At 47.2% G+C, this 27868-nt stretch overlaps 1 protein-coding gene across 3 annotated transcripts in view; it reads left to right on the forward strand.

The window, feature by feature from the left end:
- LOC140396245 (ELKS/Rab6-interacting/CAST family member 1-like) overlaps window positions 1-27868 on the forward strand; it is a 1343051-nt gene that overhangs the window by 401838 nt on the left and 913345 nt on the right. For all 3 annotated transcript variants that reach the window (XM_072484589.1, XM_072484590.1, XM_072484591.1), the window contains exon 12: window positions 5779-5914. In XM_072484589.1, the coding sequence (XP_072340690.1) occupies window positions 5779-5914 (136 nt within the window). The remainder of the gene's footprint in view (window positions 1-5778; window positions 5915-27868) is intronic.

Below are 27868 nucleotides of genomic sequence, written 5' to 3' on the forward strand. Positions count from 1 at the left end.
GGGGGAGAGAGAGAGAGAGGAGAGAAAAGAACCCAAAAATGTCCCGCAAAGAACGAAGAGGCATGGGGGGCCTAACCCTCCAAAACCTGCAATATTACCACTGGGCAGCAACAGCGGAAAGAGTAAAGGGATGGATAAAGGATCGGAGACCGAGTGGGTACGAATGGAGGAGGACTCCTCCATGGGGACATCCGTCCTGGCCCTGGCCAAGGCAGGTCCCATCCCCACTGGCTGGAGACTCAATAAGCCCAGTGGTGATATCCACACTTCGGTCGTGTAACACTTCAGCCTAACCGAGATGTCCATTAAGTCCCCCATCTGCAACAACCACAGGTTTGCCCAAGCCAAAATAGACGCCATCTTCAAAATGCGGAGACAGGACAGGGAGACGTTGACATTTAGGGACTTCTACATAGACAACACACTGACAACATTAGAGGAACTGACAAGAGAGGTTCCAACTGATCGGGGGAAACAAATTAAGGTATATGCAAGCCAAAAACTTCTCACATTGGGAAACAAAGACATACCCACGACCACGTCAACAATGGCTATTAGAGGACCTACTAGACCCGGACATTCCAGGGAGGGGAAACTGCAAAGACCTGTATGGGCGAAATCCAAGTAGAGAGTAAAAGAGAGTTGTATAAACATTTTATTTTTTCATTTTAATAAAAGTTTTTTTTCTTGTTAAACTAATTAGCGGTCCTGTGATTCTGCTCCCCCACGTTTTATATTTAAAAAATTAAAAGTTGCAATCTCTTAGCCAGGGTTGCATTCTGGATCTTCCCGTCCTGTTGCAACAGCAACTGGCATTGTAACAATAGCAGAGTTGTTACGATCTGTACTGTCTGAAAGGATGGTGGAAGCAGATTCATTAATAACTTTCAAGAGGAAATTGGATGTACTCTTGAAAAATAAAACTTTGCTGGCTATGACAGAAGAGCAGAGTGGTGGGACTAACTGGATAACCTTTTTGTCATGATATGCAGACATGCAGATAATGATATACAGACAGGCAGCTAATGAACACAGAACAGGACATGACCAATGAGCAGGCAGGACACCCAGGGGTGATATCTCACTATAAAAGGCACAAAGCACTCACACTCTGCCTCTTTCCACTGATGAACATCTGCAGAGTGAGTCGGGGTGTATTTACAGTATCACACCTCCAGCACGTGGCTAAGAGATGGTCTTGTTCAGTCAGACAGAGTAACACTTGGGTTAGCAGAAAGACGAACTCATTGAGAACTGTGCTAACTGTGCGACTCATTCAATAAATCAGATTGAACTAACTTCAAGGTCTGGAGTATCTTTTGGTTAAAGCTGCATCTAGTTGCAGCCTGTGTTATCCCAGAGTACATAACACAACATGCTACCAGGAGACTGCTTAACCTCAGTCCGTTCCGTGACGACCAGCGAATGTATCCCGGCACCATGGAGAAGATTCAGGCTCCTCACCAGCTCAGGACCTCCGGCAATCTCAGTGCCAACTGGCGGATATTCAAGCAAAAGTTTCTGCTGTACATCAAAGCTTCAGACCCCGTGGGTGTGTCTGATGCAAGGAAGATCCCGCATCTTCTCTCAACAGCGGGTGATCAAGCCATCGAACTCTTCAACTCTTTTCACTTCACCGAAGGCCAGGACAAGACGAAGTTTCAGACCCTCCTGGACACGCTTGACAGTGACTGTGAAGTGGACACCAATAAAATCTTCGAGCGCTACATATTCAAACAGCGTCTACAAGGTAAAGATGAATCTTTCAACTCCTTCTTAACTAACCTCCGCCTGCTAACGCTGTCCTGCAACTTTGGTGATATTGCTGACTCCATGATCAGAGACCAAATCGTTTTTGGAGTTCACTCAGATTCTCTGATAGGGCAGCTACTGAAAATGAAGCATATGACCCTGCCAGTCGCGATTGAAACATGCGCAGTGCATAAGCATGCCAAAAATCGCTATGCCCAGTACAAATCGGCTGAAAATTAGAAACTTGCCTCCCACGAGGCAGAGAATGTGCAGCCCATCTCCCGGATGCAGCGCCTTAGCATTGATGAAAGCGGCCATTTCACGCGCTTTTCTTGGAGCCCCACGCATGCGAACGGGATAACGAAGTAGCCGACACCCGCACTGCGCATGTGTGACGACGCTCGGAGCGTCAGGACGCCGACGTCATGACGTGCTCTAACTGCGGCAACATCCACTTAAAGAAACACTGCTCTGCAAGAGGAAGACGATGTTTAAACTGCGGGAAGGCTGCACCACCAGTCAGGAGTCGGCGCTCCCAATTCCGACGACGGCGCATTCAGATGTGCAACAACAATTACAGGATTCTGATCCTGGCAGCACAACGGATCCAGAGGAAGAATGCCTGGACTCCGCCTACTGTGTGGGCATCATTACCAAATGTGAATATGTCACATCCAACTCATCACAAAGTCAATCCATCCTCGCTGTGGATTCTGCGGACGAATGGCGTGTGGTGATGCAGGTCAACTACTGCTCCATCCAGTTTAAGCTGGACACAGGTGCTTCTGCCAACCTCCTCTCACAGGCAGATTTCAAACGAACCAAGAAGCCCCCCAAGGTTCTTCTAGCAGCCTGCAGGCTCCTGGACTACAACGGAAATGCCATCACAGCACTGGGATCCTGCCATCTACTCGTCTCCAACCGGAGCATCCATGCACGGTTACGTTTTGAAATTGTCAAGCCAGACAGGGCATCCCTACTTGGCGCGCATGCCTGCAAGTAGCTGAACCTCATGCAGCGGGTTTACACAACGACATCCTCCAATGTGGACCTTCAGGCCGGCATTGACGACATCCTCGCTCAGTATCCTGATGTGTTCGATGGGATGGGCACGCTGCCATATTGATACAAGGTTCTGCTACGACCTGATGCCAAGCCAGTGGTCCACGCACAACGCAGGGACCCGGCTCCGCTGAGGGAGCGCCTGAAGGCACAGCTCAAGGATCTTCAGCAACAGGGCACCATTTCCAAGGTATCCAAACCGACTGACTGGGTCAGCTCGATGGTATGTGTTAGAAAGCCTTCGGGAGACCTGTGCATCTGCATTGATCCCAAGGATCTCAACCAGAATATAATGCGTGAACACTACCCCATCCCGAAACGGGAGGAACTCACCAGTGAGATGGCACACGCACGTTTTTTCACCAAGTTAGATGCGTCACATGGATTTTGGCAAATCCAGCTGGATAAGCCCAGCAGAAGGCTCTGCAACTTCAACACACAGTTTGGCAGATACTGCTTTCATCGCATGCCGTTTGGCATTATCTCGGTATCGGAGATCTTCCATCACATCATGGTGCAGATGATGGAGGGCATTGAAGGGGTTCATGCGTACGTGGACGACATCATCATATGGTCCACGACCCCTGAAGAGCATGTTTCATGTCTCCAGCAGATATTCCGCCGTGTCCATGCCAATGGCCTGAAGCTGAACAGATCCAAATGTTGCTTTGGCATGTCGACACAAGTTCCTAGGTGACCAGATCTCTCAGCAGGGCGTGCACCCGGACACAGACAAGGTCAAGGCCATCAAAGCCATGAAGATCCCTGAAGACAAGAAGGCAGTGTTGCGCTTCCTGGGCATTGTCAATTTTCTGGGCAAGTTCACCCCAAACCTGGCCTCACACACCACAGCCCTACGAAACCTGGTGAAAAAGTCCACTGCCTTTGAGTGTAAGGCAGCACATCAGGTAGAGTGGTTGGAGCTGAAAGCCAAGCTCACCACTGCACCCGTCTTGGCATTTTCCGACCCAGACAGAGAGACGAAGATCTCGACAGTTGCGAGCCAGGATGGTATCGGTGCGGTGCTCCTTCAACGCGATGACACTTCATCCTGGGCGCCGGTAGCCTACGCATCAAGGGCCATGACGCCCACCAAAACAAGGTATGCGCAAATAGAGACTGAATGCCTGGTCTTCTCACTGGCATTCGCAAGTTTCACGACTATGTTTACGGCCTGCCGACATTCACTGTCGAGATGGCTCATAGGCCTCTGGTCCACATTATCCACAAGGACGTGAACGACATGACGCCTCGGTTGCAGCGCATCCTCCTCAAACTCAAAAGGTACGACTTTGACTTAGTGTACACGCCTGGCAAGGAGCTCATCATCGCTGATGCATTGTCCTGCTCCATCACATTGCCTAGTGAACACAGAGAACAGGACATGACCAATGATCAGGCAGGACACTCGGGGGTATCTCACTATAAAAGACACGAGGCGCTCACACTCTGCCTCTTTCCACTGATGAACATCTACAGAGTGAGTCAGGGTGTATTTACAGTATCACACCCCAAGCACGTGGCTAAGAGCTAATCTGGTTCCGTCAGACAGAGTAACCACACTTAGGTTAGCAGAGAGTCGAACACATAGAGAACTCTGCTAACTGTGCTACTGGTTCAATAAATCAGATTGAACTAACTTCATGAACTGGAGTATCTTTTGGTTAAAGCTGCATCTAGTTGCAGCCTGTGTTATCTCAGAGTACATAACACAACACTTTTAAAAGAGCTTGGACAGGTATGATAAGCCGTATGGCCTTCTCCTGTGCTATCGAATTCCATGATGTTCCCAGTTAGCCTGCAAAAGGAGCATCTGCTCGAGCTGACTGTAGTTGCTTGGCTGCTGTGACATGTTGTCACGACTGGGGCGGGATTCTCCGAACCCCCCGCCGGGTCGGAGAATCCCGGGGGGGGCGGCGTCAATCCCACCCCGCCGCTCCGATGTCAGCTGCCGTATTCTCCGGCGCCGGTTTTCGGGCGGGGGCCGGGATCACGGCGCGCCAGTCGTGGGCCGTGGGCAGCGGCTCCCCCGGCAATTCTCCGGGCCCCGATGGGCCGAACGGCCTCCCGTTTATGGCCTGTCCCGCTGGCGTGAATTGGACATGGTCCCACACGGCAGGACCTGGCTTGTAGTCCGGCTGGTGAGGTCCTCGGGGAATGGGGGGTGGGGGATCTGGCCCTGGGGGGTGCCCCCACGGTGGCCTGGCCAGCGATCGGGGCCCACCGATTTGCAGGCGTGCCTGTGCCGTGGGCTCGGGGCTCTCCTTCCTTCTGCGCCGGCTTCTGTAGGGCTCCGCCATGGCCACCGCGGAGAAGAGAGCCTCCGCGCATGCGCCAGAACACACCGGCTGGTCTGTGCATGCGCGGAACCACGCCGGCGGTTCTGCGCATGCGCTAACTCGCGCCGGTCCTTCGGCGGCGGTTGGCACGGCGCCAACCGCTCCGGTACCGGCCTAGCCCCCGGAAGTGCGGAGGATTACGCAACTTTCGGTCGGCCCATCACCGGAGTGGTTCCCGCCGGTTTTTACACCGGAGTCGGGCCAACGGGCGTATTCGGGAGAATCCCGCCTCTGGTTTTCAGAACCCTAAAAAAGGTTTAAGGCGAGTGTGAACTGGAAACCTTTGTTGTCTTTACTGAAAATTTATACTAACTCTCAACTCTTATGGTGAGAATGAACTGAAATTTTGTGTGTTTAAGTTGGCTATGAATTTGAGCTAGACATTAACAATATAAGTTCCAGTTAAACAGGTGAACCAATGAAATTCTTCATCCTTTATTTATGTAACCCTGAACTTTGCGTTTGGTCCACATATTAATTGTTGCCACTCCATTTTCAGGCAATAGAGGGTGTACTTTTGTTGTGCTGAAATGCCCCCGAGTCCAGTGCTCTGCTGCAAGGAGGTACTGACTTGAGTACACATGTTTTAATGTCTCATTTCTTATCATTAAAACTTCTGTTACAGACAGATGAAGGAACAAAGCAAGAAGTTGGCCAACCTAAAGCACAAAGAGCAGGTGGAAAAGAAAAAAAATGCTCAGCTGCTGGAGGAGGCACGCCGAAGGGAAGATAATTTAGCTGACGATTCCCATCAGCTCCAGGTATGAAGTCCAATTACAGTAATTTGAGTTTCATTTCAACAGACTGGTATTTTTCCCCAGCAGTATCATTATTCCTGTTCCCTGGAAACTCCTTGCCTATCACTGTTCAGGGAATTAATTTCCCTAGTTCTCAACTGGACTGTGGGAAAGAGCCTACATGATTGTGGAAAATTTCATCTTTGGGATTGATAAAAGTAATATATTGCTGTCAGCATACAGGGAAAACATATGTTACAGTTGAGGGATTTTTTGCTAGAAATGGATTTATAATGCTCCGGTTTTCAGAAAACTTTGTAATAAAGTTTAGAGAGGATGAACTTGGATGATTATTCTTCTTAAGTGAAGTGTAATCCAGGCGCAAATCTGTTAGTGTGGAAATGAATTATAAACAGTTCCAAGTCTGGTTATCTTGTTACTAATAGTTTTGCAGTAATTTTTGAAGTGGTAAATTGAAGGGAAAAAATGATGTCTTCATATTGTTTCAGGGACTATTGTTGAAGTGTGTGATTTCTTTCAGTTACCTCCCTACCTCTGTGACCTACTGCTTTCATTAACCTCCCCCCTTCACCTGCGAACACTATTTTCATCAGATTCTGGCCTTCTGAGTAACCCTGCTTCCTTTCACCCTATTGTTGTTAGCCATTATTTTTGTTATTTTCGACTCAATGCTCTTGACATTCCCTCCCTAAACCTCCGTGAAATTTGCTTCTAACTTTAAGACTCTCTTTAAAAGCAATCTCTTTGACCAAGATTTGGTCACCCTTGCTAATATTTCTGTTGTCGCTCATGCCACTTTTTGTCAGAAACGGCTGGGGATGATTTTCTTTCTCAAAAATACTGTGTAAGTGCAAGTTGTAAATTATTGCAACAGCCAGGAATATGTTGCAGATGATGAGTGCCTTTGTGTTTCCAAAACATTAACATTGAAGGATATATGAATCACGTTTTGCCGTAGAAGGACATCTGGTTAGATGTCAGCAGGAGAGACCTGCCCTTGCATGTCCAGGCTTTAAAATATTTTTTTCAAGCCAAGTTGTTGCAATGAGAAAAACGGAGAATAGGGACATAGGAATTCGGAGTAGAAGTAGGCAATTCAGCCCTTCGAGCCTGCTCCGCCATTTAATCAGATCATGGCTGATCTCTTCCTGGTCTCAAATCCACCTCCCTACCTGTTTCCATATCCCTTTAACCCGTTTTCTATCAGAAATATATCTGTCTCCCTCTTGAAACCATTTAATGATTCGGACTCCACCGCACTATAGAGCAGCGAGCTCCACAAATTCACCACCTTCTGCGAGAAGTAGCTCCTCGTCATCCATCTCAGTTTTAAATTTACCGTCTCCCAACCTATATCTGTGACCTCTTGTTCTAGATTGCCCCACAAGGGGAACATTTGGTCTACATTCACTGAGGGTCGGTTTAGTTCAGTGGGCTAGACAGCTGGTTTGTAATGCAGAACAAGGCCAGGAGCGCGGGTTCAATTCCCTTACCCCAACAGGCGCCGGAATGTGGCGGCTAGGGGCTTTTCACAGTAACTTCATACTTGTGACAATAAAAGATTATTATTATCAGCCCCTTTTAATATTTTATATACCTCTATCACACCCCTCTCATCCTTCTAAATTAAACTCCAGAGAATATAAGCCCAAACTGTTTAATCTCTTCTCAAACGTCATCCCCGGAATCATTCTGGTGAACCTCCTCTGAACTGCTTCCAATGCCACCACATTGGAATGCCACCACATTGGAATGCCACCACATCGGAATGCCACCACATCCTTCCTCAAATAAGGAGACCGAAACTGGACACAGTGAGCGGGATTCTCTGATCCTGAGGCTAAGTGTTGATGCCATCATAAACGCCGTCGCGTTTTACGACGGCGCCAACAGGCCCCCAGGAGCAGCGGTCCTGAGCCCTACAGGGGGCCAGCACGGCACTGGAGCGACTCACCAGCTCCAGCTGCCGATACTGGCGTCAAACGGGAGCCGCGGGTCTGCGCATGCGCGCTGCGACTGGCACGAATCCGCACATGTGCGCTGCGACCGTCGCGAACTCGAGTATGCGCGCTAGTCTCCTTCTCTGCCTCGGCCCCGACTCAACATGGTGTAGAGCTACAGGAGCCTGGCGCGCGTAAAAGAGGCCCCCACCAGCAGAACGGCCCCCGACCGTCACCGCACCGACCGCCCCGGCGCCAATGGCAACGATTCTCCGGTCACCGGAGAATTGGCGGACCAGCGTCAGGGCGTCGTCGTGTGAATCGCACCCGGTCCGGCGATTCTCCGACCCGGCCCGGGGTCAGAGAATCCCACCCACCATTCCAAGATGCGCTCTCACCAATACCCTATACAACTGCATGAACATTTCGTGAACAAAGACAGCCAGATCTCTCTGCCCAGACACATTTTGAATTTGCTTTCCATTTAGATAATAATTTGCCTGACTATTTATTTGGCCAAAATGGATAACCCCACACTTATCCACATTAGACTCCATATATCAAATTTTGGCCCAATCTATATCCATCTGTAAAATCTGTATCTCCTCTTCACTGCCTGCTTTCCCACCTATTTTAGTATCATCTGCAAATTTTGCTACGTTACACTCTATACCTGCTTGCAGATCATTTATATAGATTGTAAACAGTTGAGGTCCGAGGACTGAACCCTGCGGCACCCCACTAGTTACAGTTCGCCAGCCAGAGAAGGACTCGTTTAATTAGACCTTCTGCTTTCTGTCAGTCAGCTAATTCTCAATCCAATCTAGTATTCTACCCCCAACATCCTGCGATCTCATCTTCTGGATCAATCTTTTATGTGGCACTTTGCCAAACGCCTTCTGGAAGTCTAGATATACCACATCCACAGGTTCCGCATTATCCACCTTGCTGGTTATGTTCTCAAAGAGCTCAAGCAAGTTTGTCAAGCATGACTTACCCTTCATAAAACCATGCTGACATTTCCAAATGTTCAGTCATCTCCTCCTTAGTCATAGATTTCTGACAGTGCAGATGGAGGCCATTCGGCCCATCAAGTCTGCACTGACAATGAGCAGTCTACCCGAACCCTCTTTCCCCACTACTCCCATACCCTAACCTGCACATCCCTGGACACCAAGGGACAATTTTATCATGGCCAATCCACCTGACCACATCTTTGGAGTGAGGGAGGAAACCAGAGCACCCGGAGGAAACCCATGCAGACATGGGGAGAATGTGCAAACTCCTCAGTGACCCAAACCGGAATTGATCCCGGATTCCTGACGCTATGAAGCAGCAGTGCTAACCACTGTGCCAGCGTGCCAACCACAGATGTCATGCTAACCGGTCCATAGTTTGCTACAATTTGCCTCTCGCCATTTTTGAATTGGGGAGTTACATCAACGCAGTGGACCATTCCAGAATCCAAGGAATTTTGAAATATCATAACCAATGCATCCACTATTTCTGCTGCCAAATCCTTTAATACCCTAGGGTGCAGACCATCAGGTCCCGGAGACTTATCTACCTTCAGTCCCATTAGTTTATAATAATAATTTTTATTAGTGTCACAGTAGGTTTATAATTATTCAATACCTTCTCCCTAGTGATAGTTATTGCACTAGGTTCCTCTGCATTAACTGCAGTTCTTGGAAAAATTTTATTATCCTCTACCATGAAGACAGATGTATCTTTGGCCTGAGTGAGCAGAGCAAGCAACTGTGTGTCTCCTTAAGTAAACACCTTGAAGGAGAGTGAAATGAATAGTGCAAAGTCTGAAAAATATGTATAAATTAGAGTGGGTATTGAATGCCAAAGTAAGTAAGAGAAATGAAGGGAGTGAAAAAAATGGATGGATAGATAAAAAGAGACAGTAATTATTTTTGAAAAGAGTTTAAATGTTACTATTCTAAAATCTCCAACAATTAAAACTTGAAGTAATACATTTCCATGTACAATAACAACTAATTTTCACTGTCAGAAAAGTTGTTTGGCAGTTATTAACATTTATTACTTTGTTAAAAGAATATTTATACTGCAGTGGTCAAGTGTTAACTTAGTTCATATCTACTGCAAATACAGCAACTTTATACTATTCAATGCATGAACCAGACGGGAAGATGCTATTTTCATGAAACCTTATTTTCATGAAACCACATTTTCAAAAGGCCAGAATTAGATAAGTACATATATCTAAGGGGATGTGGGACCAGATGAGATTGTTGAGATGAGATAAGGGATAATGCCATGGAACGATTTGAAAACAAGGATGAGAATGTTAAACTAGAGGTATTGTTTAATGTAGTTCAGCGAACACAGGTAATGGGAGAAACAGGACTTGGTGCAAGTAAGGACATGTACAGCAGAGTTTAGGATGACCTCAAGTCTTCAGAGTGTATATGGTGGGAGGTTGGTCAGGAGTGTATTTGAATAATCAAGGCTAGATTGGATTGGATTGGTTTATTGTCACGTATACCGAGGTATAGTGAAAAGTATTTTTCTGGCTTCCGATGGCGACAGTGGAGTGAAAGGTCACACATTTAGCAGCTCTCGCCCTTAATGTTTTTTTTAATGGTTTTTAAGCCGGATTTTTCAGGAAATTTCTCAACATACGTTCATCGAAGGGAGAGGAAAAGGAGGTGACCCTCAATTTATGGGATCGTATCCAAAGAGTTGAAAAAGAAGAAACCAAAAGATGAGTGAAAGCAAGGCTCAGAGGCCATCGAGCACAATGGTAACGAGACAAATCATGCCCACGCCAGCTCACTGGACGATGGAGCAATGGGTCGAGTACCTGGATGAGAAGTTTGCCCAGCATCGTAAGGGGTGTGCAGAAGACATGACCCAGGCGATAACCTCGATTTAGGAGGTGGTTGACCGTGTGGAGTAGAAAATGACGACCCAGGGACAGGAGATTCAAAAGCTGCAGGTACAGGCGACTGAACGAGAGGAGGAGTCTACTGCAATGGTTTTGGAAATTAGCATACTACAGGACAGCCAGAAACGACTGCTGGATAAGGTAGAAGACTTGGAGAACCGGTCTCTCAGACAAAATAACCGAATCGTCGGGCTGCCAGAGGGAAAGGAGGAATCCGATGCGGGTACGTATGTGGGGAAGATGTTGCAGGAGATGGTCGGGGCCGATGTGTTTGACAAGCCGCTGGAGGTGGACCGGGCATAGAGGGTGCTCGTACGTAAGCCCCAGGGTCCCCGAGGGGCATGGAGGCGAGGCTACATCGATTCCTCGACAAGGAGCGTATCATGAAGTGGGCCAGGCAGATGAAACGGTACACCTGGGAAGAATCAGAGATCCAGGTGCACCAAGATTGGGGACCAGAACTCTCAAAGAGGAGAACAAATTTCAACAAAGTTAAGGTGTCCCTGTTTGCAAAAGACATTAAATTTGGACTGCTATATCCAGCTCGTCTTTGGGTGACCTACGAGAGCCGGGAGTTGTACTTCAACTCTCTGGAAGAGGTGGCTACTTTTATGAAGGACAATAATGTGGCTTAAGGACTTTTAAATTCACACTCTGGTGGACTGTGTTTGGGGGAAGGGATAAAGTGGCGGGGAAAGAAAAATAGTTCTGTGTTTTGTTTTGTCTTGTTTAAAATTTCAGATTTTCTAATTCTGTGAGTTAGGTCGCGATGTTCGGGAAGAAAAGGTTTTTTTTTCTTGTGTAATTTGTTTTTGATTTATTGTTTTCTGTACTGGCTTATAAAGGAAAAAAACTTTTAAGTTGCAACGGGGGGTTTTGTTTTCTGTAAGATAGATGTTTGATTCTTGCATACATAATTTTGCTTAAGCCGCTTGAAACTTCTATTGTGTTTGATTCTGTTTGATTCTGTTTGAAGATGATGGGACTGATAAGAATTGGTTAAAGGGGGAGGGATGGGGCCCTGTTGCCTGCGCGTTGGGGGATGGTGTGTTTGCTTTTGGGGATTGTTGTTACTGTGTTGAGTGCTTGTGCGATGTCTAGGGGGGATAGAATCTGGCAGATGGCAGGTTCTTTGACGGCAGAGGGTGGGAGCTGATGAGCTAGCTGGATAGCTAGTTCATGGGAGCAAAGTGGGGGGAGAGCTGTGGAAAGACAAAGGGGGGTGGGGGGGGGGTACTGCTGACGGGTAAGGGACAGCTAGGGGACTGGAGATGGAGATTGCGTCTGGATTGGTCTGGGAGGCACTGAAAGCGGTTATTAGAGGGGAATGTATTTCGATTCGAGCCCACATGGGTAAAACTGAGCGGTTGGAGCTGGACAGGTTGGTAGAAGAAATCTTACAGGTGGACAGGAGATATTCGGAGTCTCCAAATGAGGAGTTCCTGAAGGAACGTCAGAGACTTCAAATAGAGTTTGGGCTCCTTTCCACAGGTAAGACGGAGGGTCAGCTGAGGCGGGTAAAAGGGGCAATATATGAGCATGGGAAGAAAGCTAGCAGGATGTTGGCGCATCAGCTGAGGAAACGAGGCGGCGAGAGAAATAGGATATGGAAATCGGAAATAAAGGATATGAGGGGGAAGATGGTGATGGACCTGGGGGCAGTGAATGAAGTGTTATTGGAATTTTATAGCTAGCTATACGAGTCGGAACCCCCGGTTGGGGAGGAGGGCATGAATCAATTCCTGGGGAGGCTAGAGTTCCCGAAGATAAATGAGGAGCTGGCGGAGGCCCTGGGGGGCCCGATTGGGCTTGGGGAAGTGATAGATGGACTGGGAACGATGCAATCGGGTAAAGTCCCGGGACCTGACGGATTCTCAGTGGAATTTTATAAAAAGTTCTCTGGGTTACTGGGGTCACTCCTGGTTAAGGCTTTTAATGAGTCCAAGGAGCTGGGAGTACTTCCCCCAACGTTATCACAGGCATCAATTTCTCTCATCCTGAAGCGAGACAAGGATCTGGGGAGCTGTGGATCGTACAGGCCAATTTCCCTCTTGAATGTAAATGCCAAATTATTGGCAAAGATCCTGGCCACTCGAATAGAGGATTGTGTCCTGGAGATAATTGGGGAGGATCAGACGGGATTTGTAAAGGGAAGGCACCTGACATCCAACATTAGACGGATTCTTAATGTAATTATGATGCCAGTGGAGGGGCGAAAGACTGAGGTGGTAGTCGCCATGGACACGGAGAAGGCTTTCGACTGGGTGGATTGAAAGTATCTATGGGATATTTTAGGCAGGTTTGGGTTTGGGCAGGGATTTGTGGAGTGGGTCCAGTTATTGTACCGGGCCCCAGTGGCAAATGTAAGAACTAACTGAGTTTGGTCGGAATACTTTAGTCTATGTCAGGGGACAAGGCAGGGATGCTCACTCTCCCCATTAATGTTTGCCCTGGCCATAGAACCCTTAGCAAGGGCAGTGAATGCCTAGAACAGTACAGCACAGAACAGGCCCTTCGGCCCTCGATGTTGTGCCGAGCATTGTCCGAAACCAAGATCAAGCTATCCCACTCCCTGTCATTCTGGTGTGCTCCATATGCCTATCCAATAACCGCTTGAAAGTTCCTAAAGTGTCCGACTCCACTATCACAGCAGGCAGTCCATTCCACATCCTAACCACTCTCTTGAGTAAAGAACCCTGAATCTTATAGTTATGCCCCCTTGTAACAGCTACATCCACCCGAGGAAATAGTCTCTGAACGCCCACTCTATCTATCCCCCTCATTATCTTATAAACCTCTATTAAATCACCTCTCATCCTCCTCCGCTCCAAAGAGAAAAGCCCTAGCTCCCTCAACCTTTCCTCATAAGACCTATCCTGCAAACCAGGCAGCAGCCTGGTAAATCTCCTTTGCACCCTTTCCAATGCTTCCACATCCTTCCTATAATGAGGTGACCAGAACAGCACACAATACTCCAAATGTGGTCTCACCAGGTTCATGTATAGTTGCAGCATAACCCCGCGGCTCTTAAACTCAAGCCCCCTGTTAATAAACGCTAACACACTATAAGCCTTCTTCACGGCTCTATCCACTTGAGTGGCAACCTTCAGAGATCTGTGGACATGAACACCAAGATCTCTCTGTTCCTCCACATTCCACAGAACCCTGTCGTTGACCCTGTAATCCGCATTCAAATTTTTTCTACCAAAATTAATCACCTCGCACTTATCAGGGTTAAACTCCATCTACCATTTTTCGGCCCAGCTCTGCATCCTATCAATGTCTCTTTGCAGCCTACAACAGCCCTCCACCTCATCCACTACTCCACCAATCTTGGTGTCATCAGCAAATTTACTGACCCACCCTTCAGCCCCCTCCTCCAAGTGATTGATAAAAATCACAAATAGCAGAGGACCCAGCACTGATCCCTGTGGTACACCGCTCGTAACTGGTCTCCAGTCTGAAAATTTTCCATCCACCACCACCCTCTGTCTTCTATGTGATAGCCAGTTACTTATTCAATTGGCCAAATTTCCAATCTATCCCACACCTCCTTACTTTCTTCATGCGCCAACCATGGGGAACCTTATCAAATGCCTTACTAAAATCCATGTATACGACATCAACTGCTCTACCTTCATCTACACACTGAGTTACCTCCTCAAAGAATTCAATCAGATTTGTGAGGCAAGACCTACCCTTCACGATCGTGTTGACTATCTCGGATTAAGCTGCATCTTTCCAAATGGTCATAAATCCTATCCTTCAGCACCTTTTCCATTATCTTCCCGACCACCGAAGTAAAACTAACTGGCCTATAATTACCAGGGGCATTCCCATTCCCTTTCTTGAACAGAGGAACAACATTCGCCACTCTCCAATCCTCTGGCACTATCCCCGTGGACAGCGAGGACCCAAAGATCAAAGCCAAAGGCTCTGCAATCTCATCCCTTGCCTCCCAAAGAATCCTTGGGTATATCCCATCTGGCCGAGAGGACTTGTCGACCCTCAGGTTTTTCAAAATTGCTAATACATCCTTCCTCAGAACATCTACTTTCTCCAGCCTACCCGCCTGAATCACACTCTCATCCTCAAAAACATGGCCCCTCTCCTTTGTGAACACTGAAGAAAAGTATTCATTCAACGCCTCTCCTATTTCTTCTGACTCCATGCACAAGTTCCCACTACTGTCCTTGACCGACCCTACCGTCACCCTGGTCATTCTTTTATTTCTCACATAAGAGTAAAAAGCCTTGGGGTTTTCCTTGATCCGACCCGCCAAGGACTTCTCATGCCCCCTCCTAGCTCTCTTAACCCCTTTTTTCAGCTCATTCCTTGCTACCTTGTAACCCTCAAGCGCCCCTACTGAACCTTGTTTTCCCATCCTTACATACTCTTCCTTTTTCCTCTTGACAAGACATTCAATCACTTTTGTGAACCATGGTTCCCTCACACGGCCATTTCCTCCCTGCCTGACAGGGACATGCCTATCGAGGACACGCAGTATTTGTTCCTTGAACAAGCTCCACTTTTCATTTGTGCCTTTCCCTGACAGTTTCTGTTCCCATCTTATGCTCCCTAATTCTTGCCTAATCGCATCATAATTACCCCTCCCCCAATTATAAACCTTGCCCTGCCGTATGGCCCTATCCCTCTCCATTGCAATAGTGAAAGACACCGCATTGTGGTCACTATCTCCAAAGTGCTGTCCCACAAACAAATCTAACACTTGGCCCGGTTCATTACCCAGTACCAAATCCAATGTGGCCCCCCCCTCTTGTCGGCCTATCCACATATTGTGTCAGGAAATCCTCCTGCACACACTGTACAAAAACTGCCCCATCCGAACTGTTCGACCTATAGAGGTTCCAATCAATATTTGGAAAGTTAAAGCCACCCATGACAACTACCCTGAGACCTCCACACCTATCCATAATCTGTTTTGCAATTTCTTCCTCCACATCTCTATTACTATTTGGGGGCCTATAGAAAACTCCTAACAATGTGACCGCTCCTTTCCTATTTCTAACTTCGGCCCATATTACCTCAGTAGGCAGATCCCCTTCAAACTGCCTTTCTGCAGCCGTTAAACTATCCTTGATTAACAATGCTACTCCTCCACTTTTACCACCTTCCCTACTCTTACTGAAACATTACCCTGGAACTTCCAACAGCCATTCCTGTCCCTGTTCTAACCATGTCTCCGTAGTGACCACAACATCGTAGACCCAAGTACCAATCCACGCTCCAAGTTCCCCTACCTTATTCCGGATGCTCCTTGCATTGAAGCAGACACACTTCAACCCACCTTTCTGTCTGCCGGTACACCCCTGCGACCTTGATACCCTCCTCAGTACCTTACTACTCTCGACACTGGCTTCTGGAACACAGCTCATTTTCCCAGCCCCCTGACAAATTAGTTTAAACCCCCCCGAAGAGCCATAGCTAATTTCCCTCCCAGGATATTGGTGCCCCTCTGGTTCAGGTGCAAACCGTCCTGTCTGTACAGATCCCACCTTCCCCAGAATGTGCTCCAATTATCCACGTACCTGAAACCCTCCCTCCTATACCATCCCTACAGCCACGTGTTTATCTGCACTCTCTCCCTGTTCCTCACCTCACTCGCACGTGGCACCAGCAACGAACCAGAGATGACAACATGGTTTGTCCTGGCTCTCAGCTTCCACCCTAGCTCCCTAAATTCCTGTTTTAAATCTCCATCCCTTTTCTTACCTACGTCGTAGGTACCGATGTGTACCACGACTTGTGACTGCTCCCTCTCCCCTTTAAGGATTCTGAAAACACGGTCCGAGATGTCACGGACCCTGGCACCCGGGAGGCAACATACCATCCGTGAGTCTCTTTCGCTGCCACAGAACAGTCTATCTGTCCCTCTAACTATCGAGTCCCCAATAACTATTGCTCTCCTGCTCTCTCTCCTTCCCTTCTGAGCCACAGGGACGGACTCAGTGCTGGAGATCCGTTCACCGTGGCTTGCCCCTGGTAGGTCATCCCCCTCAACAGTATCCAAAACGGTATACTTGTTACTGAGGGGGGATGACCCGAATCATTGAGGTATTAGGAGAATTTGGGTGATTTTCAAGCTATAAATTAAATATTGGAAAGAGCGCGATGTTCGTGATCCAGGCATGGGGGCAGGAAAGGAGACTGAAGGAGCTGCCTTTTAATGCGGTTAGGAGGAGTTTAGGTATCTGGGGATTTAAGTGGCCAAGGATTGGGGGCAGCTTCACAAGTTACATTTGGGCAAAGCAATGGATCAATTGAGAAGGGATTTCCGTAGATGGGACATGCTCCCACTGACGCTGGCGGGGAGGCTTCAGACGGTGAAGATGACGGTCCTTCCGAGACTGCTTTTATTTTTTCAATGTCTCCCGATTTTTGTCCCAAAGGCTTTTTTCAGATGTATGAATGCGGCGATATCGAGGTTTATATGGGCGGGTAAAACCCCGAGAGTAAGGAGGGCACTCCTGGAATGGACCCGTGGAGAAGGGGGCTTGGCTCTCCCGAGCGTTATTAACTATTACTGGGTTGCCAACATATCGATGGTCAGGAAGTGGGTCGTGGGGGAGGGGTCGGTTTGGGAGCGGATGGAGGCAGCACCCTGTAAAGGCACGGGTTTGGAGGCTTTACTGACCTCGTCCTGCCGTTCTCGCCGGCAGGGTACTCTCCAAGTCCGGTGGTGGTGGCAGCCTAAGGATGTGGTTGCAATGGAGGCAGGATATGAGACGGGAGGGGGTGTCAGTGTGGTCACCGATCTGTGACAATCACCGGTTTGTCCCGGGGGGGCTGGATGTGGGCTTCAAGGCATGGCAGCGGGCAAGGATTGAGAGGTTTGGTGATCTATTCATCTAGGAGGGCGTTCCGACCTTGGAGACATTAGAAGAGGAGTTTGATTTGCCAGGTGGGAACGGAATTAGGTACCTTCAAGTGCGGGACTTTGTACGGAGGCAGGTCCCAAGCTTTCCTCGCCTCCCCCTGAGGGGACTAAAGGATAAAATGCTGTCAAAAATAGGTGTTGGAGGTGGGAAGGTTTTGGACATATACAGGGAATTGTTAGAGTGGGAAGGGGCCCCTATCAGAGGTGAAGAGGAGCTAGGAGGGGATCTGGAAACTGAACTGTGGGAAAAAGCCTTGAAAAGGGTAAATGCATCCTCGTCCTGTGCTAGACTTAGCTTGATTCAGTTCAAGGTAGTCCACAGGACCCATATAACGGTAGCCCGGATGAGTAGGTTCTTCGAGGAGGTGGAGGACAGATGTGGACTGTGTGGGGGTAGCCCGGCCAACCATGTTCATTTGTTTTGGGCATGTCCGAAACTGAAGGAATTCTGGCAGGGATTGGCGGATGTTATGTCAGAAGTCCTGGAAGGTATGGTAACTCCGAGTTCAGAATTGGCAATATTTGGGGTGTCTGAGGATCTGGGGGCAAAGGGGGGGGGGGGGGGAAGAGGGAGGCCGATATCCTGACCTTCTCCTCCCTAGTGGCCCGGAGACGGATCTTGTTGAGGTGGAGGGACTCGGAGCCCCGAAGTCAGGATTGTGGGTCAGTATTATGGTAGGGTTTCTCAGTCTGGAGAAAATCAAGTTCGCTCTGAGAGGATCAATTCAGGGATTCGCCCGGAGTTGGCAGCCGTTTATCGATTTCTTTAAAAAAAAAAAAAATTGAACGTCAGTAGTAAGGGGGGAAGGGGAAAAGGTGTGGGGGTGGAAAACAGGAGGCAGGGTAATGTTGAATAGGGACAGGGAGCTTAGTATACGGATAACTGGGGACAGGGCGGGTGGACGTGGTTTATTGTTTGTTCTTTTAGGGGGTATTTTGTGCGTCGACCCGCGCGGTTGTTTTAGAAATGTCAACATGTTAAATTGTGTAAATTACAAATGCTTCAATAAAATATTTTCTAAAATAAAAGAAAAGTATTTTTTTTCGTGCAGCTCAAGTAGATCATTTAGTACATGAAAAAAAATACGTAATGGAGCAACACAAGGTACACAATGTAAATACATCGGGTGAAGCATACAGGATTGTAGTATTAATCAGGTCTGTTCATAAGAGGGTTGTTTAGGAGTCTGGTAACAGTGGGAAGAAGCTGTTTTTGGATCTGTTCATGCGTGTTCTCAGACTTTTGTATCTCCTGCCCGATGGAAGAAGTTGGAAGAGTGAGGAAGCCGGGTGGGAGTGGCCTTTGATTATGCTGCCCCGCTTTCCCAAGGCAGTGGGAGGTGTAGGTAGAGTCAATGGATGGGAGGCAGGTGCGTATGATGGACTGGGAGGTGTTCACGACTTTATGCAGATGTCAAAAAGGCATGGAGGGAGGGTTTCAGCTGTAACTGAACTGAGACGGGGCAGAGTAAGGAATAGTTATGCAAGTGGAAAAGAAGCCTGTCTCTGGATCCCGGACGATCCCCCATGGGCAGCACGGTAGCATTGTGGATAGCACAATTGCTTCACAGCTCCAGGGTCCCAGGTTCCATTCCGGCTTGGGTCACTGTCTGTGCGGAGTCTGCACATCCTCCCGTGTGTGCGTGGGTTTCCTCTGGGTGCTCCGGTTTCCTCCCACAGTCCAAAGATGTGCAGGTCGGGTGGATTGGCCATGATAAATTGCCCTTAGTGTCCAAAATTGCCCTTAGTGTTGGGTGGGGTTACTGGGTTATGGGGATCGGGTGGAGGTGTTGACCTTGGGTGGGGTGCTCTTTCCAAGAGCCGGTGCAGTCTCGATGGGCCGAATGGCCTCCTTCTGCACTGTAAATTCTATGTTATGACAACGAAGTCTTGTTCAGGTTCAATCAGTTGATAGAAGACTGGAGACAGCAGCTACAAAACTGAGTTTGTAGTGGGTGCCGAAGGCAATGGTTTTGGTCTTCCCAACATTTAATTGGAGGATATTTCTGCTCATCCAGTACTAGATGTTGGGTAAGTAACTTACTGACACTGGAGAAATCACAAGAGGTAGTGATGGGTGAGGTACAACACAGCTGGATTTTCTCATAGCACATCTGGGAACTGATGTTGCTGAGGTGCAGTATGTTGATGAGGAATAGGATGTGGCCAAGGATAGATCCTTGGAGTACACCAGAGGCAACAATGTCAAAGTGAAAGAGAAGCGACTGTAGGTCATTGTCTCCTTATGATTAAATATATGAGAATGGAACCAGGTGATTGCAGTCCCATTCAACTGGACGACATGAAGCAATGTTGAAAACATTCTGGTGCGTTTCACTGTACCGCAGGCTGCAGACAGGTCGAGAAGGACCAGGAGGGATCGTTTACATTTGCCACAGCCACATTGGATGCCACTTGTGACTTTGTGACTTTGTGCATTTTAGTGTTGCAGCAGAGGCGGATTACTGACTGGAGGGACTCAGGTATGCAGTTATGGGAAATATGGCCATTTTGGGCAGGTGACTACGCATGGAAGGACTTTGGAGAGAAAAGGGAGGTTGGGGTGGAAATGTGCATGAATAGAACATAGAACGATACAGCGCAGTACAGGCCCTTCGGCCCACGATGTTGCACCGAAACAAAAGCCATCTAACCTACACTATGCCATTATCATCCATATGTTTATCCAATAAACTTTTAAATGCCCTCAATGTTGGCGAGTTCACTACTGTAGCAGGTAGGGCATTCCACGGCCTCACTACTCTTTGCGTAAAGAACCTACCTCTGACCTCTGTCCTATATCTATTACCCCTCAGTTTAAAGTTATGTCCCCTCGTGCCAGCCATTTCCATCCGCGGGAGAAGGCTCTCACTGTCCACCCTATCCAACCCCCTGATCATTTTGTATGCCTCTTTTAAGTCTCCTCTTAACCACCTTCTCTGCAACGAAAACAACCTCAAGTCCATCAGCCTTTCCTCATAAGATTTTCCCTCCATACCAGGCAACATCCTGGTAAATCTCCTCTGCACCCGCTCCAAAGCCTCCACGTCCTTCCTATAATGCGGTGACCAGAACTGTACGCAATACTCCAAATGCGGCCGTACCAGAGTTCTGTACAGCTGCAACATGACCTCCCGACTCCGGAACTCAATCCCTCTACCAATAAAGGCCAACACTCCATAGGCCTTATTCACAACCCTATCAACCTGGGTGGCAACTTTCAGGGATCTATGTACATGGACACCTAGATCCCTCTGCTCATCCACACTTTCAAGAACTTTACCATTAGCCAAATATTCCGCATTCCTGTTATTCCTTCCAAAGTGAATCACCTCACACTTCTCTACATTAAACTCCATTTGCCACCTCTCAGCCCAGCTCTGCAGCTTATCTATATCCCTCTGTAACATGCTACATCCTTCCACACTATCGACAACACCACCGACTTTAGTATCGTCTGCAAATTTACTCACCCACACTTCTGCGCCTTCCTCTAGGTCATTGATAAAAATGACAAACAGCAACGGCCCCAGAACAGATCCTTGTGGTACTCCACTTGTGACTGTACTCCATTCTGAACATTTCCCATCAACCACCACCCTCTGTCTTCTTTCAGCTAGCCAATTTCTGATCCACATCTCTAAATCACCCTTAATCCCCAGCCTCCGTATTTTCTGCAATAGCCTACCGTGGGGAACCTTATCAAATGCTTTGCTGAAATCCATATACACCACATCAACTGCTCTACCCTCATCTACTTGTTCAGTCACCTTCTCAAAGAACTCAATAAGGTTTGTGAGGCATGACCTACCCTTCACAAAGCCATGCTGACTATCCCTGATCATATTATTCCTATCTAGATGATTATAAATCTTTAAGACTTTACCCACTACAGACGTGAGGCTCACCGGTCTATAGTTGCTGGGGTTGTCTCTGCTCCCCTTTTTGAACAAAGGGACCACATTTGCTGTCCTCCAGTCCTCTGGCACTATTCCTGTAGCCAATGATGACATAAAAATCAAAGCCAAAGGTCCAGCAATCTCTTCCCTGGCCTCCCAGAGAATCCTAGGATAAATCCCATCAGGTCCCGGGGACTTATCTATTTTAAGCCTGTCCAGAATTGCCAACACCTCTTCCCTACGTACCTCAATGCCATCTATTCTATTAGCCTGGGGCTCAGCATTCTCCTCCACAACATTATCTTTTTCCTGAGTGAATACTGACGAAAAATATTCATTTAGTATCTCGCCTATCTCTTCAGACTCCACACACAATTTCCCATCCCTGTCCTTGACTGGTCCTACTCTTTCCCTAGTCATTCGCTTATTCCTGACATACCTATAGAAAGCTTTTTTTTTCCTTGATCCTTCCTGCCAAATACTTCTCATGTCCCCTCCTTGCTCGTCTTAGCTCTCTCTTTAGATCCTTCCTCGCTACCTTGTAACTATCCATCGCCCCAACTGAAACTTCACACCTCATCTTCACATAGGCCTCCTTCTTCCTCTTAACAAGAGATTCCACTTCCTTGGTAAACCACGGTTCCCTCGCTCGACACCTTCCTCCCTGCCTGACCGGTACATACTTATCAAGAACACGCAGTAGCTGATCCTTGAACAAGCCCCACTTATCCAGTGTGCCCAACACTTGCAGCCTACTTCTCCACCTTATCCCCCCCCAAGTCACGTCGAATGGCATCATAATTGCCCTTCCCCCAGCTATAACTCTTGCCCTGCGGTGTATACTTATCCCTTTCCATCATTAACGTAAACGTCACCGAATTGTGGTCACTGTCCCCAAAGTGCTCTCCTGCCTCCAAATCCAACACCTGGCCTGGTTCATTACCCAAAACCAAATCCAATGTGGCCTCGCCTCTTGTTGGCCTGTCAACATATTGTTTCAGGAAACCCTCCTGCACACACTGTACAAAAAACGACCCATCTATTGTACTCGAACTATATCTTTTCCAGTCAATATTTGGAAAGTTAAAGTCTCCCATAATAACTACCCTGTTACTTTCGCTCTTATCCAGAATCATCTTCGCCATCCTTTCCTCTACATCCCTAGAACTATTAGGAGGCCTATAAAAAAACTCCCAACAGGGTGACCTCTCCTTTCCTGTTTCTAACTTCAGCCCATACTACCTCGGAAGAACAGTCCCCATCTAGCATCCTCTCCACCACCGTAATACTGCTCTTGACTAGCAGCGCCACACTTCCCCCTCTTTTGCCTCCTTCTCTGAGCTTACTAAAACACCTAAACCCCGGAACCTGCAACATCCATTCCTGTCCCTGCTCTATCCATGTCTCCAAAATGGCCACAACATCGAAGTCCCAGGTACCAACCCATGCTGCCAGTTCCCCTACCTTGTTTCGTATACTCCTGGCATTGAAGTAGACACACTTCAAACCACCTACCTGAACACTGGCCCCCTCCTGCGACGTCAAATCTGTGCTCCTGACCTCTATACTCTCATTCTCCCTTACCCTAAAACTACAATCCAGGTTCCCATGCCCCTGCTGCATTAGTTTAAACCCCCCAAAGAGCACTAACAAATCTCCCCCCCAGGATATTTGTGCCCCTCAGGTTCAGATGTAGACCATCCTGTCTGTAGAGGTCCCACCTTCCCCAGAAAGAGCCCCAGTTATCCAAAAATCTGAATCCCTCCCGCCTGCACCATCCCTGTAGCCACGTGTTTAAATGCTCTCTCTCCCTATTCCTCATCTCACTATCACGTGGCACGGGCAACAACCCAGAGATAACAACTCTGTTTGTTCTAGTTCTGAGCTTCCATCCTAGCTCCCTGAAAGCCTGCCTGACATCCTTGTCCCCTTTCCTACCTATGTCGTTAGTGCCAATGTGGACCACGACTTGGGGCTGCTCCCCCTCCCCCTAAGGACCCGGAAAACACGATCCAAGACATCACGTACCCTTGCACCTGGGAGGCAACATACCAAACGTGAGTCTCTCACGCTCCCACAAAATCTCCTATCTGTGCCCCTGACTATAGAGTCCCCAATTACTAATGCTCTGCTCCTCTCCCCCCTTCCCTTCTGAGCAACAGGGACAGACTCCGTGCCAGAGGCCCGTACCCCATGGCTTACCCCTGGTAAGTCCCCGTCCCCCCACAAGTATCCAAAGCGGTATACTTGTTTCTCACGGGAACGACCGCAGGGGATCCCTGCACTGACTGCTTTTTCCCAGTCCCTCTTACAGTTACCCACCTATCTCCAATCTTTGGTGTAACTAATTCCCTGAAGCTGCTATCTATGACCCCTTCTGCCTCCCGAATGATCCGAAGTTCTTCCAACTCCAGCTCCAGTTCCCTAACTCGGTCTTGGAGGAGCTGGAGATGGCAGCACTTCCTGCAGGTAAAATCAGCAGGGACACTAACTGCATCCCTCACCTCAAACATCCTGCAGGAGGAACATTGCACTCCCTTCCCTGCCATTCCTCTAACTTTCTACCAAGATCTGGCTAACAACTAAATTAAATTTTTTATAAAAAATAATAATAATATAATAAAATATGGTACTTACCTCAGACCAATGGGTTTTATTATTAGGTTAGAGGAGGAGGGCGGGTGGGAGACACTACACGTGTAGTGTCTCGGGTTTCCTCTCCACCAGAATTTATTGGTGAGGGTCTTCCCAGACGTCCGCGGGTCGACTTCCTGTTCCCGCCTAAAACACTAATTTAAAATTTTTTAAAAAAAATTCTCAGCTCCTGCTGAAATTGACTAACCAGCCAGCTCCACTCCCGCCGAAATCGACTGGCCTGCCCCTGCAAAGACAAGTGCTTTTAAAGGACAGCCTTACCTCCCAGCAGCCACTTCCGCACTGCTCCCGCTGAAACTGACTCACCAGCTGTTCTCCCGCCGAAATCGTGAGGGGTGTGCCATTTAAAGGGGTTTTTAAATAATGGAAGCCTTGAAGCATTAAGCTCTAGTTCCCGACCACATTGCTGTCATTACCATTAGTTTTATAGGTTGTTGCTTCAGGGGACTACAAATTTAATAGAAAAAGAAAGTTGAGTTTAAATTTCAGACCATTTCAATTCCCAGGATAGTGTAAATAAAACTTGTACAATTTTACTGTATCATTCGGTATCCCAGGCCAGGCCACTATTAACCCTGTTTTTCCACAGTTGCCAATTTCAATCCCAGCAATACAAATCTTTTTTTGTACCAAAAATGAAAAGTTTGTTACTTGTTTTATTGCAATTCTCAATCATTTAACATGCCATTGCTGATGCAGTTTTAATAACTTGGGAAATGCAGGCATAACATAATGATGCAGTAATAGATCTAGAAAGAATGATGTAAAGCCATACTAACATGACAACAGTGCTTTGAAAGTTGATCTTAAAGTTCTTCTAGCATAGAGCAGCTCCTGAAAGATAAGGAAAACACCAGTAAAAAGTTTGATGTTGAATTGACAGAGAGATTGATGACAGATTGCTGCAAATGTCACAAATACTTAGGTATGAACTTCTGTAAACAGCATATTAGATGTCACATTGATTTAAAGGTCAGGAATTTGCAACAAGCATTTAACACCACTAAGCTTATGATAAAACCAGGGCTGGATTCTCTGTCGGCCAACGGCGTTACGGGGTCCATGATGTGGTGGAGAATCACAAAATTGGGATCGGTGCCAAGTGTCGGAGGACGCCGATCCAAACGTGATCACTAATCCCCGCTGGCGATGGAATCGAGGTCCAAGACCCCGCGCAAGCGGGAGGGTGTAAATGAATGCAAATGGGTTTTAAAGACCCATTTACATCCATTCAGCAGGCCCCGCACCCTATGCACCCCCCCCCCCCCCCCCCGCTTTGCTATTAGGTGGCAACTAGAGTATTGCTTCCAGTTTTGCTTGTCACGCTTGGGTATGGGTAATTGGCAAGAATGGTGTCAGGGATGAGGGTATTTCGCGACCATGTTAGATTGGAGAAGCTGAATTTGTTCTCCTTGGAGCAGAGGTGGTTGAGGGCAGAATATTGTACAAGATTATGTCAGGTTTAGATAAGGGAGACAAAAAAAAGATGCTCCCAATTTAGTAATGGTACAATCATGAGGGGGCACACATTTATGGTTTTGACAAGAAAGGCAGGAATGGGTGAATGACCTGGAAATCGCTGTTAATGAGGGTGTTGAAAGCCGAGATGATCAATGGTTTCAAAAGGAAATTGGCTTGAGGGAACTTGCAAGGCTTCGGTATAGGGCGAGGGAATGGAGCTGACTGGATTGCTTTACTGAGAACTGGCATGGACCCGATTGGCCTCTTTATGAGCTCGGATGATCATGTGGTCATAGCTATTGAAATTTTCAAGACAATTTTAAATCAATATTTAAAATTTGTTCATTGGATGTGGGTGTCAGTGGCTGGGCCAGCTTTTGTTGCCAATCCTTAATTGCTTTTGATCTGAGCGGCTTGCCTGGCTATTTCTGTGGGCATTTAAGAGTCAACCACATTGCTGTGGATTTAGAGTGACACATAGACCAGACCAGGTAAAGATGGCAGATTTCCTCCCCTAAAGGACATGAACGAACCAGATGGGATTTTTACAACAATCGACAATAGTTTCATGATTTAAAAAAAAATTGAATCCAAATTTATGCAATGCTGGGATTCGAACCGTGTCCCCAGAACATTACCTTGTTCTATGGATACTAGTCCAGTGACAATACTACTACGCCATTGTCTTGCCTGAGTCAGTCATTTGGTCGGGTGGACTAAAAACAGGTAAATGGAGCTGAGGCACAGGAATGATGCAGCAAGTTCAAGGGACTGAACAGTCCAGTCCTGTTGCTACGTTCCAAAGAGTTTTCCATTCCATGACTCTTATCTGATAGTTTTCTGCAGCACTCTTCATTTACAGCTGTCATTTAGATTGCTCAGAAGTGCTGACAGTGGGAATTCCTGTGAAGGTTTATGTAACATATATGATTTTGATGAAGAAATTGAGATTTTGAAGGGAGATCCACAGAGGCTGAAAAGTAGGACCCAGAAGACAGCCAGTTCCAAAAATTGGAGAAAATGTATTTAAGGAGTGTGGACTAACATTTCTTGGGTATCCTTTGCCTTGCCTTGCTACCTGTTGCTTCAGGCCCTTCTACTTGAGGGGGCTCAGGTGCAGGATCTCCGATTAGCTTCTTTGTGCATTCCTGAAAAGCAGCACCTGGGGCTAGGTCTGCCTCTTTGGAGATGCCCTAGAAGATTCAAATAACATAAAGAAGACTGTGATGCAATGTTATGAACCTTTTCCTTCTATAGCACCTAGAAACTGAACATTCCTTGAGCATTATGAAAAGGAATATTGAGACCACAACGTCTCTGTGTTTGTATTTGTATTTGTCCAGAGAGCTGGAGTGTACAAAGCATTTAATTGAACTTATCAGCAGCATTTGGTGCTTCTTGTTCACATTGACCCGAGATTATTTTCTGTATAATACCATATTTCAGCTCATAAAAAGTATGGACTAGGGAAGACTTTACACTTGATGAGAAAAAGATATATTGAAAGACAATTCGAATAATGCCATCTTTTATGAATACACCTTTTGTGTGTGGATAATAATGATGAAACTGAACCTACTTGCAATACTGCCCAGTATCTCCATGACTGAGGACAGGCACATATGATGAAAAAGCATCATGGTATTAAATGTGGCCGCTCATGCGAGCTTTCAGCCGTATGCCATATGGATTGCACTCTTTCCACACTCCCCCTACCCACATCATCATTCTGTAACTCCAGCAGAGCCTGCCCAGTTCTTATCTATTTAAGTAAAATATATGCCACTTTTAAAGCTCTATTGGAGTCCTTAAGAGAAAGGTTATTCTTTTTTTTATATCATTTTTATTAAAGGTTTTCATAAAATATCAAGAACAAAATGAGAAAGAAAAAAGAACCCAACAGGGTTAAGTGCGAAACACAATCTAAAAAAGCAACCCCCCAAAACCCCCCCCGTACCTAAATAATAAATGAACATTAACACCCCGACTTAAGACAACAGGTGTATACACCCCGTCAGACCCTTCCAGTGCAAATAACATAAACCAAAATAAAGTAACCCCCCCCCCCCCCCCCCACCCCCCTCCGAGCTGCTGCTGCCATTGACCAATGTCTATCGTTCTGCCAGAAAGTCTAAGAACGGTTGCCACCTCCTAAAAAACCCTTGTACCGACCCTCTCAAGGCGAAT

This window comes from Scyliorhinus torazame, chromosome 19 (assembly GCF_047496885.1).
Source record: "Scyliorhinus torazame isolate Kashiwa2021f chromosome 19, sScyTor2.1, whole genome shotgun sequence".
NCBI lineage: Eukaryota > Metazoa > Chordata > Chondrichthyes > Carcharhiniformes > Scyliorhinidae > Scyliorhinus > Scyliorhinus torazame.